At 50.5% G+C, this 14,568-nt stretch overlaps 2 protein-coding genes across 3 annotated transcripts in view; one reads left to right on the forward strand and one right to left on the reverse strand.

The window, feature by feature from the left end:
* The window catches only part of SMC1B (structural maintenance of chromosomes 1B), a 78,020-nt gene extending 77,585 nt beyond the window's left edge, over positions 1-435 (reverse strand). The window contains exon 1 of one of the 2 annotated variants that reach the window (XM_004380008.2): positions 310-435. In XM_004380008.2, coding sequence (XP_004380065.1) covers positions 310-418 — 109 coding nt within the window. In that variant the 5' untranslated portion in view covers positions 419-435. The remainder of the gene's footprint in view (positions 1-309) is intronic. The other variant, XM_004380007.2, reaches the window with a different exon arrangement.
* A 129-nt stretch (positions 436-564) lies between these two features.
* RIBC2 (RIB43A domain with coiled-coils 2) overlaps positions 565-14,568 on the forward strand; it is a 25,814-nt gene continuing 11,810 nt past the window's right edge. The window contains exons 1-6 of the mRNA XM_004380009.2: positions 565-583; positions 703-840; positions 1,869-1,950; positions 5,965-6,309; positions 9,578-9,696; positions 12,274-12,501. Of these exons, the coding sequence (XP_004380066.1) occupies positions 727-840; positions 1,869-1,950; positions 5,965-6,309; positions 9,578-9,696; positions 12,274-12,501 (888 nt within the window). The 5' untranslated portion in view covers positions 565-583; positions 703-726. The remainder of the gene's footprint in view (positions 584-702; positions 841-1,868; positions 1,951-5,964; positions 6,310-9,577; positions 9,697-12,273; positions 12,502-14,568) is intronic.

A 14,568-nucleotide genomic window follows, 5' to 3' on the forward strand; every position in this document is an offset into this window, starting at 1 on the left:
GTGTGGGGACCGGGTTGTGTGAGGGCCGGGGGCCGGGGGCCAGGGTGTGTGGGGACCGGGTTGTGTGAGAGCCGAGGGCCGGAGGATGGGGTGTGTGTGGGCCGGCGTGTCTGAGGGCCAGGGTCCGGGCGGGGGTCAGGGTGTGTTGGGTCTATGGGGTCTGTAGTCTGCGGGGTCGGCGGCCGGCAGCAGCCGCCCGGAGTCTAGGCCGTGCAGCGCCCTCACGTCCCCTCAGATGAAATCGGCCAAGACTGCGCGGCAAGCGGGCGGGTGGAGGCATCTGGGTTCCCGCCCCAGGCACCCAGTTACCAGAGCCATTGGGGCCGATGATACAGGTGAACCTCTTGAAAGGTCCGATGAGTTGGCGGCCCCGCCACGACTTGAAATTCTCCACGAGCAGTAGCTCTAGGTGACCCATGGCTGCGCCTCCCCGCCTCAGCCCTGTCCTCACACGCTGACCGCAAAAGCGCGGGAAGCCCCTCACGCGTCTCGCGAGAAGAGAGCGAGAGGGCCCGAGCGCGCGGCGCTGTTCCTTAGCAACCTGTGCTGTTAACATCTCCCGAGACTGCGGGCGGAGCCGTTGGTAACGTCGGGCAAAGCCCAACTGGAAGGCCTCCTAGGGAGGCGGCCTCGTCCGGACTACAGCTTGTTTTACTTTCGTTGTCTTTTCTTTTTATCTTGTATATCCTAAAACCCCTGTAGAATTTCTTGGCGACTCCCAGCGCCATGGAGATAGCGCTGCCCAAGGACCTGGCGCAGGACGTTGGCCTGGCCAAGAGGAGGCAGGGGGAGCTGTGCAGGCAGAAACGGATCTTCGACGCCAGGAAGAGGATCATCGGGGTGAGGCCCTTGGCCCGAAAGGGAGAGGGCTGGGAGGGAATGTGGAGAGGGCAGGCGGCGAGAGAGATAAGGAGATGAACTGTTGGAGTGAAACCTTTGGTTTTTTGGTCCAGAAAGAGCTGCAGGGATGGGGTGTGTGTGTGACAGTTCCATGTATTGAATTTGCAGAGGATGGGAGAGATCTCAGCTGACCAAACAGTGCAGCCCTCACTTGCCACATGGCAAATTGAGACCCAGAGCGGGGAGGGGGCTTGCCCGGAATAAAAGAGCAGCCAGACATTGGAAAGCGGTTCCCTCTTTATGAGCCAGATTTTCTACATTGCCGGGGGCTTCTTCCTGTCCGTTTATTTAACAAATGCACACGGGGTTCCTATTTTGTGGCAAACCTGAGCTGACCTCAGGAGATGAGGACTAGGCAGTTCCTGACACTGCAGAAGAGTCCGTGGGTGATGCCAAAGCTTAACGGGCTCGCTGCTAACGGAAAAGAAAAGTTTGAATCCACCCAGAGGTGCCTCAGAAGAAAGGACTGGTGATCTACTTCCAAAAAATCAGCCAGGGAAAACCCTATGGAGCACAGTTCTACTCTGACACATATGGGGTCTGTATGAGTTGGAATTTGCTGTATGGCAACTGTTTTTTCTCCCCCCACCCCCAACCTTGAAGAGCTCATGGCTCCAGTGGAAGCTGCTGGCGTGAAAACAGACGTGCAGTGGAATCAGTGCTGTGAAGGAGGCGAGCTCAAGGATTATAGACTGGGGCTGGGAGGGGAAGTCAGAGAAGGCTTCCTGGAGGAGGTGGTGCCTAAGCAGCCATTTTGAGGATGCGTGTTAACCAAGGGGGAAGAAAGCTCTGAGGAAAGTACAGGCTGAAGAACTCACAAGAAGCAGAGGCATCCGGGCATGAAAAGGCCTGATGTGCCCTCAGACAACACATTTTCAATGGGATAAGCCTACAAGATAAGTAGGATTGTTATCAACTGAATAAAAGCATCTGGCTCTAACCCCTCTCCCCGTGTTTTCTATACCCAGGGAGACCCAGAAGCCTGGGATGTCCAGGTTCACGACCAGAAGATAAAAGAAGCAACAGAAAAAGCTAGACATGAAACCTTTGGTGAGCATTTTCCAAATGCCTATCTAGGAGCTTAGGGCTGTGTGACTTTCAACTCCTACCCTCATTTCTTCATATACGTAAAAAGTTGTCATTTTCATGCTCCTCCTTCTTTTAATGGTGCAGGACAAGGCAGTGTTTCGTTCTGTTGTCCACAGGATCGCTGTGAGTCAGAACTGGCTCGATGCCACCCAACAACAACAGCAACAACCTCCTTTTAAAATTTCACAATTTATTGGGCCCAATTGACTTAATGAGTGAATTCTTCCTCTTTTAAAAACAGCTATATGAATTTTCATGTGGATTGAAGGAAATATATTTTAAGGGTAGAAGCCTGATTTTCTCAAAAAACTAGATATGAAAAGCCTTAAAACACACACACATACACACACACACACACTCACACACAAACACATGCTGGCGTTCTCTGCCAGGCTGTTCCCTGGAGGACAGCTGTGTACAACAAAATGTCCAGGGTTTATACCAGATAACACACACATACAGCCAAGCTCACGCTCTTGAGCTGACTCAGAGATGGATTCAAGCAGGTGTTCTTGCCCTTAGATGGAGTCCTTGGGTGGTACAAACAGTTAACACGCTCAGCTGCTAACCAAAAGGTTGGAGGTTTGAGTATACCCAGAAGTGCCTCAGAAGAAAGGCCTGGCAGTCTACTTCCAAAAAATCAGCCATTAGAAACCCTGTGGAGCACAGTTCTACTCAGACACACATGCCCGTGGTTGCCATGAGTTGTATTTGACTCCATGGAAACTGGTTTTCTTTCTTTCTTTTTAGCTTTTAGATTAAAAATTCAGATATAATTCATCTCCCCGCTTCAAGTCCATGGTTCCAACATTTTTTTTTTTAAAACACAAAAGGATTTTTGAAATAGGAAAAAAAGGGCTACTAAATTATACATACAGTGGATTGTCAGTTGGTTAAAAAATATACACAGAAAAAAAGCGGAAGGAATTATACCAAAATATTTGCGGTTGTGTGCCGTCAAGTGGATTCTGACTCATAGTGACTATAGGATGGAGGACAACTGCCCCATAGGGTTTTGTAGGCTGTAATCTTTACAGGAGAAGATCGCTGGGTGGATTCAAACCTCGAACCTTTAGGTTAGCAGCCAAGCACTTAACCATTGCCACCAGGGCTCCTTACCAAAATATTAATAGTGGTAATTTTGAGGTGATGGAATTATGAGTAAAGTTAATTTTCTTCTTTATAATTTTCTGTACGTTTCAAGTGTTTTACCTTTTTTTTGTTTTTAGTTATAAAATTCAGTGTTACAAAAATCTATGTGATGGACACATACATACCTACCACCAGACTACGCGTAACATTTTCCAAATTGACTTCAGATATTTTAAGAATTTTTTTGAGAATTAAACATTTATACATATATACACACATACACACGTGTATATGTGTGTACATACATACATGTACAGATATAAATTTACAAAAAACATAAACATACACATATCCCTGAGTGGTACAAACAGTTAACATGCTCAACTATTAACCAAAATGTTGGCAGTTTGACCCTACACAGAGGTGCCTTGGAAGAAAGGCCTGGCGATCTATTTCCAAAAAATCAGCCACTGAAAACCCTAAGAAGCACAGTTCTACTCTGATACAGACGGGGTCGCCATGAGTTGGAGTTGACTCCTTGGCAACTGGTATATCTATCTATCTATCTCTGTATATCCATATATCAGATATATATAGCTATATCTAAGGAGCCCTGGCTGCTAACCAGAAAGGTCAGCAGTTCGAACCCACAAGCATGGGAGAAAGATGTGACAGTCTGCTTCCATAAAGGTTTACAGCCTTGGAAACCCTAGGGGCAGCTCTGCTCTGTCCTATAGGGTCCCTATGAGTTGGAATTGACTCAGTGTCAGTGGGCTTTATATCTGTATGGCTGAAGCCCTCCCACATCTCATCATTTTCCTCTTCCTCCTTCCTCCGAGGTGTGCATCATTCCCATGCACGTTTTTTGTACTTTTTTTTTTTGTTTTTTTGTTTTTTGTACTTTTGATGAATCCATAATACCAAAGAAGCATTTTTGTGTGCTTCAAAATTTACAACAATGCTATCGTATTGAATGGATCCTTTTTGACTTTATATTTTTGATCCCTTTTCACTCAACATTGTATTTTTGCGATTAATCAGGGATCTACATAGAGTATTCTTTTTCATTGTCTTACTGCAGTTTGTTACACGAATTAACCACGATTTCTTTATCCATTCCCCTCCTGGTTGCTGATTTAATTTTTTAGAATTACAGACAGTGTTGCATCGACTAGCCGTGTGTCCGTCGGGCACGTGTGTGAGAGATACGGAGAAGTGGAACTGATAGGTTGTAGAGTATGCATAATTTCAGTGTCGGGATATTGCCAAATTGCTTTAGAAAGTGCACTGAGTACACGTTCACAAGCAGTGAACAAGAGACCTTGTTTCCTCACATCTTACTAGTAAAAAATCAAACCCGCTGCTGTTGAGTCGATTCTGACTGATAGCGACCCTATAGGACAGAGTAGAACTGCCCCAGGGGGTTTCCAAGACTGTAAATCTTTACAGGACTAGGCGCAGGACCAGGCAGTGTTTTGTTTTGTTATTCATAGGGTCGCTGTCATGGATAAAATTGTGTCCCCCCAAAATATCTGTCAACTTGCCTGGGTCATGATTCCCAGTATTGTATGATTGTGTACCATTTTGTAATCTGATGTGATTTCCTTATGTGTTGTAAACTCTATCACTATGATATAATAAGATGGATTAGCGGCAGTTATACTGATGAGGTTTACAAGATTAGATAGTGTCTTAAGCCAGTCTCCGTTGAGATATAAAAGAGAGAAGTGAGCAGAGACACATGGGAACCTCATACCACCAAGAAAGCAGTGCCAGGAGCAGAGTGTGTCCTTTGGACCTGAGGTTCCTGCACAGAGAAGCTCGAAGACCAAGGGAAGATTGATGACACGGACCTTCCTCCAGAGCCAGATGGAGAAGGTGTTCCCCCGGAGCTGGCGCCCTGAATTTGGACTTGTAGCCTACAGGACTGTGAGAGAATAGACTTGTCTTTGTTAAAGCCATCCACTTGTGGTATTTCTGTTAGAGCAGCACTAGATGACTAAGACAGTCACTATGAGTCGGAACCAACTCGATGGCACCTAACAACAACAACAAAATCTTTATGGGAGCAGACTGCCACATCTTTCTCTCATGGAGTGGCTGATGGGTTCTAACTGCCGATCTTTCGCTTAGCAGCCAAACACTTTAACCGCTTCTTACCTTACTAATAACCAAAAAAAAAAAAACCAAACCCGTGCCATCAAGTGGATTCCGACCCATAGCAACCCTATAGGACAGAGTAGAACTGCCCTAGAGGGTTTCCAAGGAGCAGCTGGTGGATTCGAACTGCCAACCTTTTGGTTAACAGCCAAGCCGTTAACCACTACACCATCAGGTCTCCACCTTACTAATACTTGCTGTTAAATATTTTGCCAACTCGTTGGATGTTTCCCATTCTGTAAGGCTGTTGATCTTTTCACCAGTTTATTGATCCTTCAGGTTTCTTTTAGTGATTTGCCTGTCCCTATCCTTTGCCCATTTTTTAGTTGGGTTGTTATTTTAATTGATTTGTAGGTGCTCTTTGTATATTAAGGATAAAACCAGTTGTGTTTGAGTCAATTCTGACTCAGGCTGACCCCATGTGTGTCAGAGTAGAACTATGCCCTATAGGGTTTCCAATGGCTGATTTTTCGAAAGTAGATCACCAGGCCTTCCTAGGTGCCTCTGGGTGGACTTGAACCTCCAACCTTTCAGTTATCAGCAGAGTGCATTAACCATTTGCACCACTCAGGGACTCCATAGTAAAGATACTAATCCTTTAATGGTTCTGTTTCCTTTTTGGAGGGCTGTATTACTGTTATAATCCTTAAAAAATTTTAAAGTGGATTTAAACTAATTTTCTCCTCTGAATCTTAAGCTTATGATATACTACATCTCTTCTAGCTGCTGAAATGAGGCAAAATGACAAAATCATGTGCATATTGGAAAACCGGGAACGGAGAGATAGGAAAAATCTCTGTAGAGCTATCAACGACTTCCAGCAGACCTTTCAGAAGCCAGAAACTCGCCGTGAATTTGACTTGTCTGATCCCCTAGTCCTTAAGAAAGATCTCCCAGCCCGGCAGTCAGATAATGATGTTCGGAATTCAATGTCAGGAATGCAGAAATTCATGGGGGAGGATTTAAACTTCCACCAGAGGAAGAGATTCCAGCAGGAACAGAACAGAGAATGGTCCTTGCAGCAGCAAAGAGAATGGAAGAACGCCCGTGCCGACCACAAACTTGCAGGTAATGAAGCAAAAAAAAGACACCCTGATTTCAACGCTTGCTTCACCAGATCAGCCCCTGGGTCTCTTGTCCTTGTTGTTGTTATCTGCCGTGGAGTTGGCCCCCAACTCATGGCGACTCCATGCCTGATGTGATTGGACTGCTGTGATCCACAGGGTTTTTGGAAGTAGTCTGCCAGGCCTTTTTTCCTAGCCTGTCTTAATCTGGAAGCTCCATTGAAACCTATTGAGCATCCTAGCAACACGCAAGCCTGCACTGACAGATGGGTGACGGCTGCGCATGAGGTGCACTGGCCGGGAGTCAAACCCGGGTCTCCCACACGGAAGGCGAGAATTCTATCACTGAGCCAGCTGGGTCTTTGAGGTCATACTGATACGCGCAGCCACATGGTGCACTGGCCATGTGGGGAGGGAGGAGATGTCAGCAGCCTGCAATCCGGGAATAAACATCTCCAGCCACACATCGGTCACCCAGGAAACTCTTTCTGAGGGTGCACTCTGTGTTGGGGCCCCAGTTGGGTGCTGGAATACAGAGGTGACTCAGAACAAGTCCCTGCCCTGAAAGTGCACAGTCTGCTGAGGAAGATGAGTGTGAAATACCTGGGCCCACCTTCGTGTCCTAGGTACTGTGGTAGAAGTTCTACAGGGTGCCATGGGGCACCACCAAGGGCAGGGTGGCCACACATACTCACAGGACTCTCCTGGCCCAGGGAGCCTCTCGGGCAAAGGCTCTGAGCCGTGAAACAGCCTTTGTCCTTGAGGGAGCTACTAAAAGTTCACTAACTCCTGCTTTTACCGAGGTCAGCCCCTTCTCTCATGCACTCTCAGCAGCACTGACCCCCTGCCCGTTCCTGTGCCAGGCACTCTCATGGCTGGGAGGCACAGCAGTGAAGAAGAAGAGTCCCTGCTCCCATGGAGCTGGTCAATGGTGTCTTAGTTCTCTAGTGCTGCTGTAACAGAAATACCACAAGTGGATGGCTTTCACCAACAGAAGTTTATTCTCCATCTATCTTCCCCTGGACTAGGAGCTTCTCTGTGCAGGAAACCCAGGTTCAAACGACGCGCTGTGTTCCCGGCGCTGCTTTCTTGGTGGTATGAGGTCCCCGTGTCCCTCTGCTCGCTTCTCTCTTTTATGTCCCAAAAGAAACGGGCTCAAGACACAGTCCAGTCCTGTAGGTTGAGTCTTGCCTCATCAACACAACTGCCGCCCGTGCCCCCTCATTAACATCATAGAGGCAGGATTTATAACACAGGAAAATCCCATCAGGTGACAAAATGGTGGACCATCACACACTACCGGGAATCACGGCCTAGCCAAACTGATACACACATTTTGGGGGGACACAATTCAACCCCTGACAAACGGGTAGTGAGATAACAAAGAGGAGCCACGATGAGGACAAAGACGTACCAAGGCGCTTGGACAGGCCGTGATGCACTTCCACTCTGGTGGTGGCAGTTCATCCTCCTCCCAGCCTGGCCTCTAAAGGTTGGAAGTTCAGGGCCTGCTGAAGGCCCTCTTCTTTTCTCACTCCATTCCCCATGAGCGGTGTCTCCCAAATCATCTTCTCCCGTCCCCTCCCACCAGCCTTCTGCCCTCACCCCTTTTCTGAAACTGCTCTGGTCAACATTACCAGTGACCTCCACGTTGCCGGATCCAAGGTCGGTTTTCAGTCTTCATCTTGACATGTCACCACGCATGTCTTGGTCATCTAGTGCTGCTTTAACAGAAATACCACAAGTGGATGGCTTTAACAAAGAGAAATTTATTCTCTCACAGTCCAGTAGGCTACAAGTACAAATTGAGGGCATCAGCTCCAGGAGAAGTCTTTCTCTCTCAGTTGACTCTGGAGAAAGGAAGGTCCTTGTGATGCATCAGTCTTCCCTTGGTCTGGGAGCATCTCAGCGCAGGAACCTCAGGTCCAAAGGACGTGCTCTGCTCCCAGCACTGCTTTCTTGGTGGTATGAGGTTCCTATGAGTCTCTGCTCGCTTCTCTCTTTTATATCTCAAAAGAGATTGGCTTAAGACAGTATCTAATCTTGTAGATCTCATCAATATAACTGCCACTAATCCATCTCATTACATCATAGTGATAGAATTTATAACACAGGGAAATTACATCATATGACAAAATGGTACACAATCATACAATACTGGGAATCATGACCCAGCCAAGTTTACAGATATTCCGGGGGGACACAGTTCAATCCATGACCACGTGTGACACAGTTGACCACCTCCTCCTCCTTGAAATACTTCCTTTGTTCTGGCCTCCAGGGCACCACCTCATCCTGGCTCTCTTCTCCCAGGCTTCTTTGTTGGTTATTGTTCATCTTCTGAGCCTCTCGATGTTTCCACCGGCATTCTCTGGACCTCTCCACTAGCAACTGGACACCTCCCCTTGGTGATCTCATCTAGTGTCATGGTTTTAAATACCACCCTTATGCCGTCATTTCCCAAGTTGACATCTCCAGCCTAGACTCGTCCCTGAACCAGACTCACAAATTCAGCTGCTTCTGGACATCTAACTCCTCTTGGGTGTCAAACTAACATGCTATATTAAATGAGTTCAGTAATATGCTCCTGATCTGATAAAACCTGACCTCCCCACCGCCATCAATGACATTCCATTTTTCCACTTGCCCAGCCCTGAAACCCAAGTCATCTGGACCCTTCTTTCTCTCAAATGCCACACCAGGGCCATCAGCAAATCATCTCAAATGTCACCTACCTTGTCACCACTTCCCATCACCTCTCTGTGTAAGCTAACAACATCTCTCTAACTCACCAACTAACTGGTCTCCCTGCTTCCACTCATATCGCCTACGGTCTCTTCTCAACCCAGAAGCCAGAGCCATCCTGTCAAAAGTTTAGTCAACTCCTTTGCTCAACACCCTCCAACAGTTTCCTGTCTCAGAGTAAAAGCCAAATTCAGTTCAAGGCCCTCAAGGTCTTCATAGCCTGGCCTTATCACCAGTTGCTCTGCCCTTGGCTCACTCTTGCCACACCAGCCTTCCTCCCTGTTCCAGTCTGTGGTGGTCTTCGCCAGCCCTTGTGAGCACCGAGTGAGTGCCCAGCCCCTACCTAAGAGCTTGGTTAGAACCAGCTCTTCTAATGCTCACGGCAGCCTCCAGGTGGGACCTGTCACGGTTCCCCTCCCCATTCTTGGGGACCAGGCGCAATAGTAAAGGAAGTATGAGCAGCCCAGTGGGGTGCCTGTGCGGGCGGGGGCTCCGGGCAGGTTCACTGAGCACCATCCCCCTTTCAGAGGCCCTGCACACACAGACGCGGCTGCAGCTTGACCACACGGCGCGGCACCTGCAGACACTGGAGGGCTCCACCAGGAAGGCCGTGTGTGCGGCGGTAAAGGAGTTCAACAGGAACCAGGTATGGCTCTGCGTCTGGGGGTTGCGCTTATGGCCCCTGACCCTTCTGCGGGTCCCCGGGATCCCCCTGACTGAGCCCTGCATGGGGCCCTGTGCAGGGTGCCATTACAGAGGCCAATGAGACCTAGCCCCTGCTCCTTAGCTCTGAATCCCCCCCAAAAAACCAAACCCATTGACGTCAAGTCGATTCCAACTCATAGTGACCCTATAGGACAGAGTAGAACTGCCCCATAGGGTTTCCAAGGCTGTGATCTTCATGGAAGCAGACTGCCACACTTTTCTCCCGTGGAGTAGCTGGTGGGTTCGAACCGCTGACCTTTTGGTTAGCAGTTGAGTGCTTAACCACTGTGCCAACAGGGCTCTCCTTAGCTCTGAGCTGGGAGGGAAACTTGACAGACCCAGCCCTGTGACCTGGGGGAGTCGTTCACCTGTCCAACCGCAGCCTCTGGTAAGTGAGGACAGTAACGCCTTTACTGGAACCACTGGCCTTGCTCAGATGCCTGGTGTCGGCAGCCTTGGCTTCAATTCCTCTTTCCTACCTCTGAGTTCCTTTTTTTTTTTTTTTAACAAGAGTAAGTACTTCAAAACAGAAAAGAACAGTTGCCATGAATCATCACTGACTCATATGACCCCAAGTGTGTCAGCATAGAACTGTGCTCCATCGGGTTTTCAGTGGCTGATTTTTGAGACGCAGATTGCCAGGCCTTTCTTCTGAGGCAGCTGTGGATGGACTTGATCTTCCAACCTTTTGGTTGGCAGCTGAGCATGTTAACTATTTGAAGCATCCAGGGACTCTACTGTGGTGAGAAACACCCCCAAATCTCAGTGGCTTAAACCAAAAAGTTTGTGTTCTGCTCTCACTCCATGTCCATTGTGGGCTGGCTGGGCGACTCTACGCCTGATCCGCACTCTGGACCCCACGTCCAGGGGCAGAGCAGCTACCATCTGGAGGAGTCCATCTGCGAACAGAGGAGAGGGTGGCTAGCTCCACCCTGGCTCCTACAGCTCCCTCCCAGCGGTGAGGCCCATTACTTCCACTCTCATTTCTTTGGCCAAAGTAAGGCACGTGGCCTCACCAGCTCTCAGCTGGCAGAGAAGGGCAGTTCTGCCTCATGCCCGAGAGAACACTGCGCCCGTTAGTGATCAGTGGCAATGATTGTCACACTCGCTCTCGTGGGCGTTGTGAGGATTAAAGACACGTGATAGGAGTCGTTAGGTGGCGCAGATGGTTAAGCGCTCAACGACGCGCTGAAAGGTTGCTGGTTTGAACCCTCCCAGAGGTGCCTTGGAAGCCGGGCCTTGCGATCTGCTTCTGAAAGGTCACAGCCTTGAAAACTCTATGGAGCAGTTCTACTCTGCACTTATGGGGTCTCCATGAGTCGGAATTGACTCAACAGCAACAATACACGTCATAGGCTTAGAACAGGACTCAGTAATCCATTTTTCTTGTTATTGTGGTAAATATATATGTAACAAAATCATCTGCCACTTAAGCATTCTTCACCTGTACAATTCAGTGACATTAGTTATGTTTATCATGTTGTTTAACCATTATCATTATCCATTTCTAAATTTTTCCATCACCCCTAACAGACGCTCAGTGTCCCCTAAGCAGTGAATCCCATCCCCCCACTCCCCGATAGCCACTGATAGACTTTGGTTTCTTTACACTTGCCAGTTCTAGACATTTCATACATGTAACAGTCATTATCCTTAGTCCTAGCTACACTTCACTGCTATTACTAGTCACTGTCTCAACAACCCCACCAGAGAGGCATGGTTAACCCACTCGAATGTATACAGAAACAGGCCCAGAGGGGAGAACTGGCTTTCTCAGGGCCACCGAGTACCAAGTAGCAAGTCCAGGACTTGAATCAGGGCCGGTCCAGCTGCAAAGCATGTGCTTATGCAACACCAGGGAGCTGGCCTCCCGTGGGCACCTGCGGGGAGCTAGGCGCCTCGCCGAGGGCCCTGTCTCCTCAGTACTAGGGGGCAGTGGTGCACTGACAACCTCTCCTAACTCTCCCCAACTTTACAGAGAAATGACCACAGCCCAGAGAGGGCAGGCGGCTTGCTCCAGGTCACATAGCACTCACTGCCCCCACTTGAGCAAGGACTTGACCAGGGGTTTATCTGTGACTGAAGGGCATCAGCAGCATTGCGTGACAATGTGTCTGCCTCCCTTTAGAGGACACCTCTGTTGTGAATCACGCTGCTGGGTGTTCTTTGTGGCCCATGGACATCCAGGGGTTGCCAAGACCACAGGCAGGGGCACAGAGCCCTCGCCTGGGGTGGGGCCAAGCCGATGGAGATGTAGCCTAACGGAAAAGACAGCTCCCTGCTTTGGAAAATTGGTGCAGACAAAGCCAGTAGCTTGACCAGCGGCGAGCCCCTCCTTCCAGCCCACCCCACCCAGCATCACCCAGGCAGCAGGGGGTCTATGTCACTCCACCCTACCCGTACCCCACCTGCCCAAGAGCATTCTTCCCTCCAGGGCTGCCTGTGAGATTTGGCCAACCTGTGCCCCCAAGCCCACCTGGGGCCACTTGCAGTGTCTTCCCTAATGTCTTCTGCATAGGCTCTGGAGTCGGCAGCAAGGAGAAGGCGGGAGAAAAAACAAGAGCAAGAGGACAACCTGGTCGAAATCTCCAGCCTGCTGCGCGGGGACCTGCTCTCAGAGAACCCCCAGCAGGCGGCCAGCTCCTTCGGGCCCCACCGCGTGGTCCCCGACCGCTGGAAGGGCATGAGCCAAGAGCAGCTGGAGCAGACGCGCCTCGTTCAGAAGCAGCAAGTCCAGGAGAAGCTGGTGGCCGCCCCTCACTCCCAGCAGAGCCCCCACTCTGCGGCTCAGAGTCCTCCAGGCTGCCCTTGGGAGGTTCCGCTAGTGCCCTCGGGAGTTTCCGCCAGTGCAGGAGTCCTCGAGGCTGCCCTCGGGCGTTTCCGCCTGTGCAGGAAGGGTGGGTGGGAGCCGTGATAGCGTCAGTGCAGGCGCAGTGGGCGGCAGGTGCTAGAGAGGAAGGCCAAGCTAGGCAGAGGGGAGGCGAGTGCTGGGCGCGAGGAGGGTGGTGGGGGCCTCATGAGAAGTGACACTAGAGCAGAGACCCAACGACGGGGTCTGTTTTTCTGTGCATGGAGATCATTTGGAAAATTGGGATCATGCCCCACGTGGTTCCACATTTTTGTCGAAAGCATCTGTGGGACTGCCCAGGGCACCTGGGAGCAGCCCTAGTGTACAGGTGAGGAAACTGAGGTTCAGAGGAGTCCAGTGGCTGGCCCTGGAGGTGGCAAAGCCAGGCCCCAGCCTGCCTTCCGTTCCTGGGGGCTGAGCCTCTGCCAGCTTGCCCCCTCCTGGCTGACACAGGCCTGCAGGCCCACTGGACACCCCTAGCCATGATGGGAGGGAGGAAACCCTCCTCTAAGACCCTAGGTGTGGAGGAGGAAATTATCTGCAGCTCCTGTCCGGCCCCTTCTGCTTTCTGTTGCTCCTCAGGAGAAAAAACAAACCAAAAAAACCCCCCAAATCCGTTGCAGTCTAGTCGATTCTGACTCATAGTGACCCTATAGGACAGAGTAGAACTGCCCCATAGGGTTTCCAAGGAGCAGATGGTGGATTCGAACTGCTGACCTTTTGGTTAGCAGCTGAGCTCTTAACCATTGCACCACTAGGGAGGAGTTCACACTCAAGATGGCCGATGGAACTGATCCCATGCTGGAGGTGACTCCTGCCCTCAGCACCAACCCAGCGGCCTCTTAGGGTGCAGCAGGTTTTATCGAAGGATCTGAAGTGCAAAGAGGAATGGGCCAGGCTGGGCCCGCCCTCAGGGCCGTGACTCGTGGTCGCCGGGTGGGTATGCAGCATCACTGTGGAGCAGCAGCCCACTGGTAGCGTCCGGGCACCGTCATATCTGCTAACCAACCCCAGGCGCCCATGGATGCCTGGCACAGCAGAGCCCACGTGGCCTGCAGTTGGAGCCAGGAGCACTGCGGGGTTGGAACTGGTCCCTCAGTGTGGGGGGCAGCTTGGACCCCTGCAGCACAGAAGCTTGGTCCCTGCAGTATGGCAACTTGGCTCCGATAGCATGGCAGCCGGGCCCCTATAGCATGACAGCATGGCCCCCATAGAATGGCAGCTTACCCCATATACGATGGCAGCTTAGCCCCCATAGAATGGCAGCTTGGCCCCTATAGCATGGCACCTTGGCCCCCATAGCCTGGCAGCATGGCACCCATAGCATGGCAGCTTGGCCCCCATACAGTGGCAACTTGGCCCCCATAGAATGCAGCTTGGCCCCCATAGAATGGCAGCTGGGCCTCTATACAGTGGGAGCTTGGCCCCCATAGAATGGCAGCTTAGCCCCTATACAATGGCAGCTTGGCCCCCATAGAATGGCAGCTTAGCCCCCATAGAATGGCAGCTTGACCCAATACGATGGCACCTTGGCCCTATACAATGGCAGCTTAGCCCCTATAGAATGGCAGCTTAGCCTCGATACAATGGCACCATGGCCTCCATAGAACTGTAGCTTAGCCTCTCTATACAATGGCAGCTTGGCCCCTATCCAACGGAGCTTGGCCCCTATATAAGGGAGCTTGGCCCCTATACTATGGCAGCTTGGCCACTAAACTATGGCAGCTTCGCCCCTGCGGTATGCAGCTTGGCACTTATAGCATGGCAGCTTGACCCCTATAGCATGGCAGCTTGGTCCCTGCGGTATGGCCTTTATAGCATGGCAGCTTAGCCCCTATAGCATGGCAGCTTGTCCCCCATAGAATGGCAGCTTAGCCTCGATACAATGGCACCTTGGCCTCCATAGAATGGCAGCTTAGCCTGTCTACAATGGCAGCGTGGCCCCCATAGAATGGCAACTTAGCC

Source organism: Trichechus manatus, unplaced genomic scaffold (assembly GCF_000243295.1).
Source record: "Trichechus manatus latirostris isolate Lorelei unplaced genomic scaffold, TriManLat1.0 scaffold00069, whole genome shotgun sequence".
Classification (NCBI taxonomy): domain Eukaryota; kingdom Metazoa; phylum Chordata; class Mammalia; order Sirenia; family Trichechidae; genus Trichechus; species Trichechus manatus.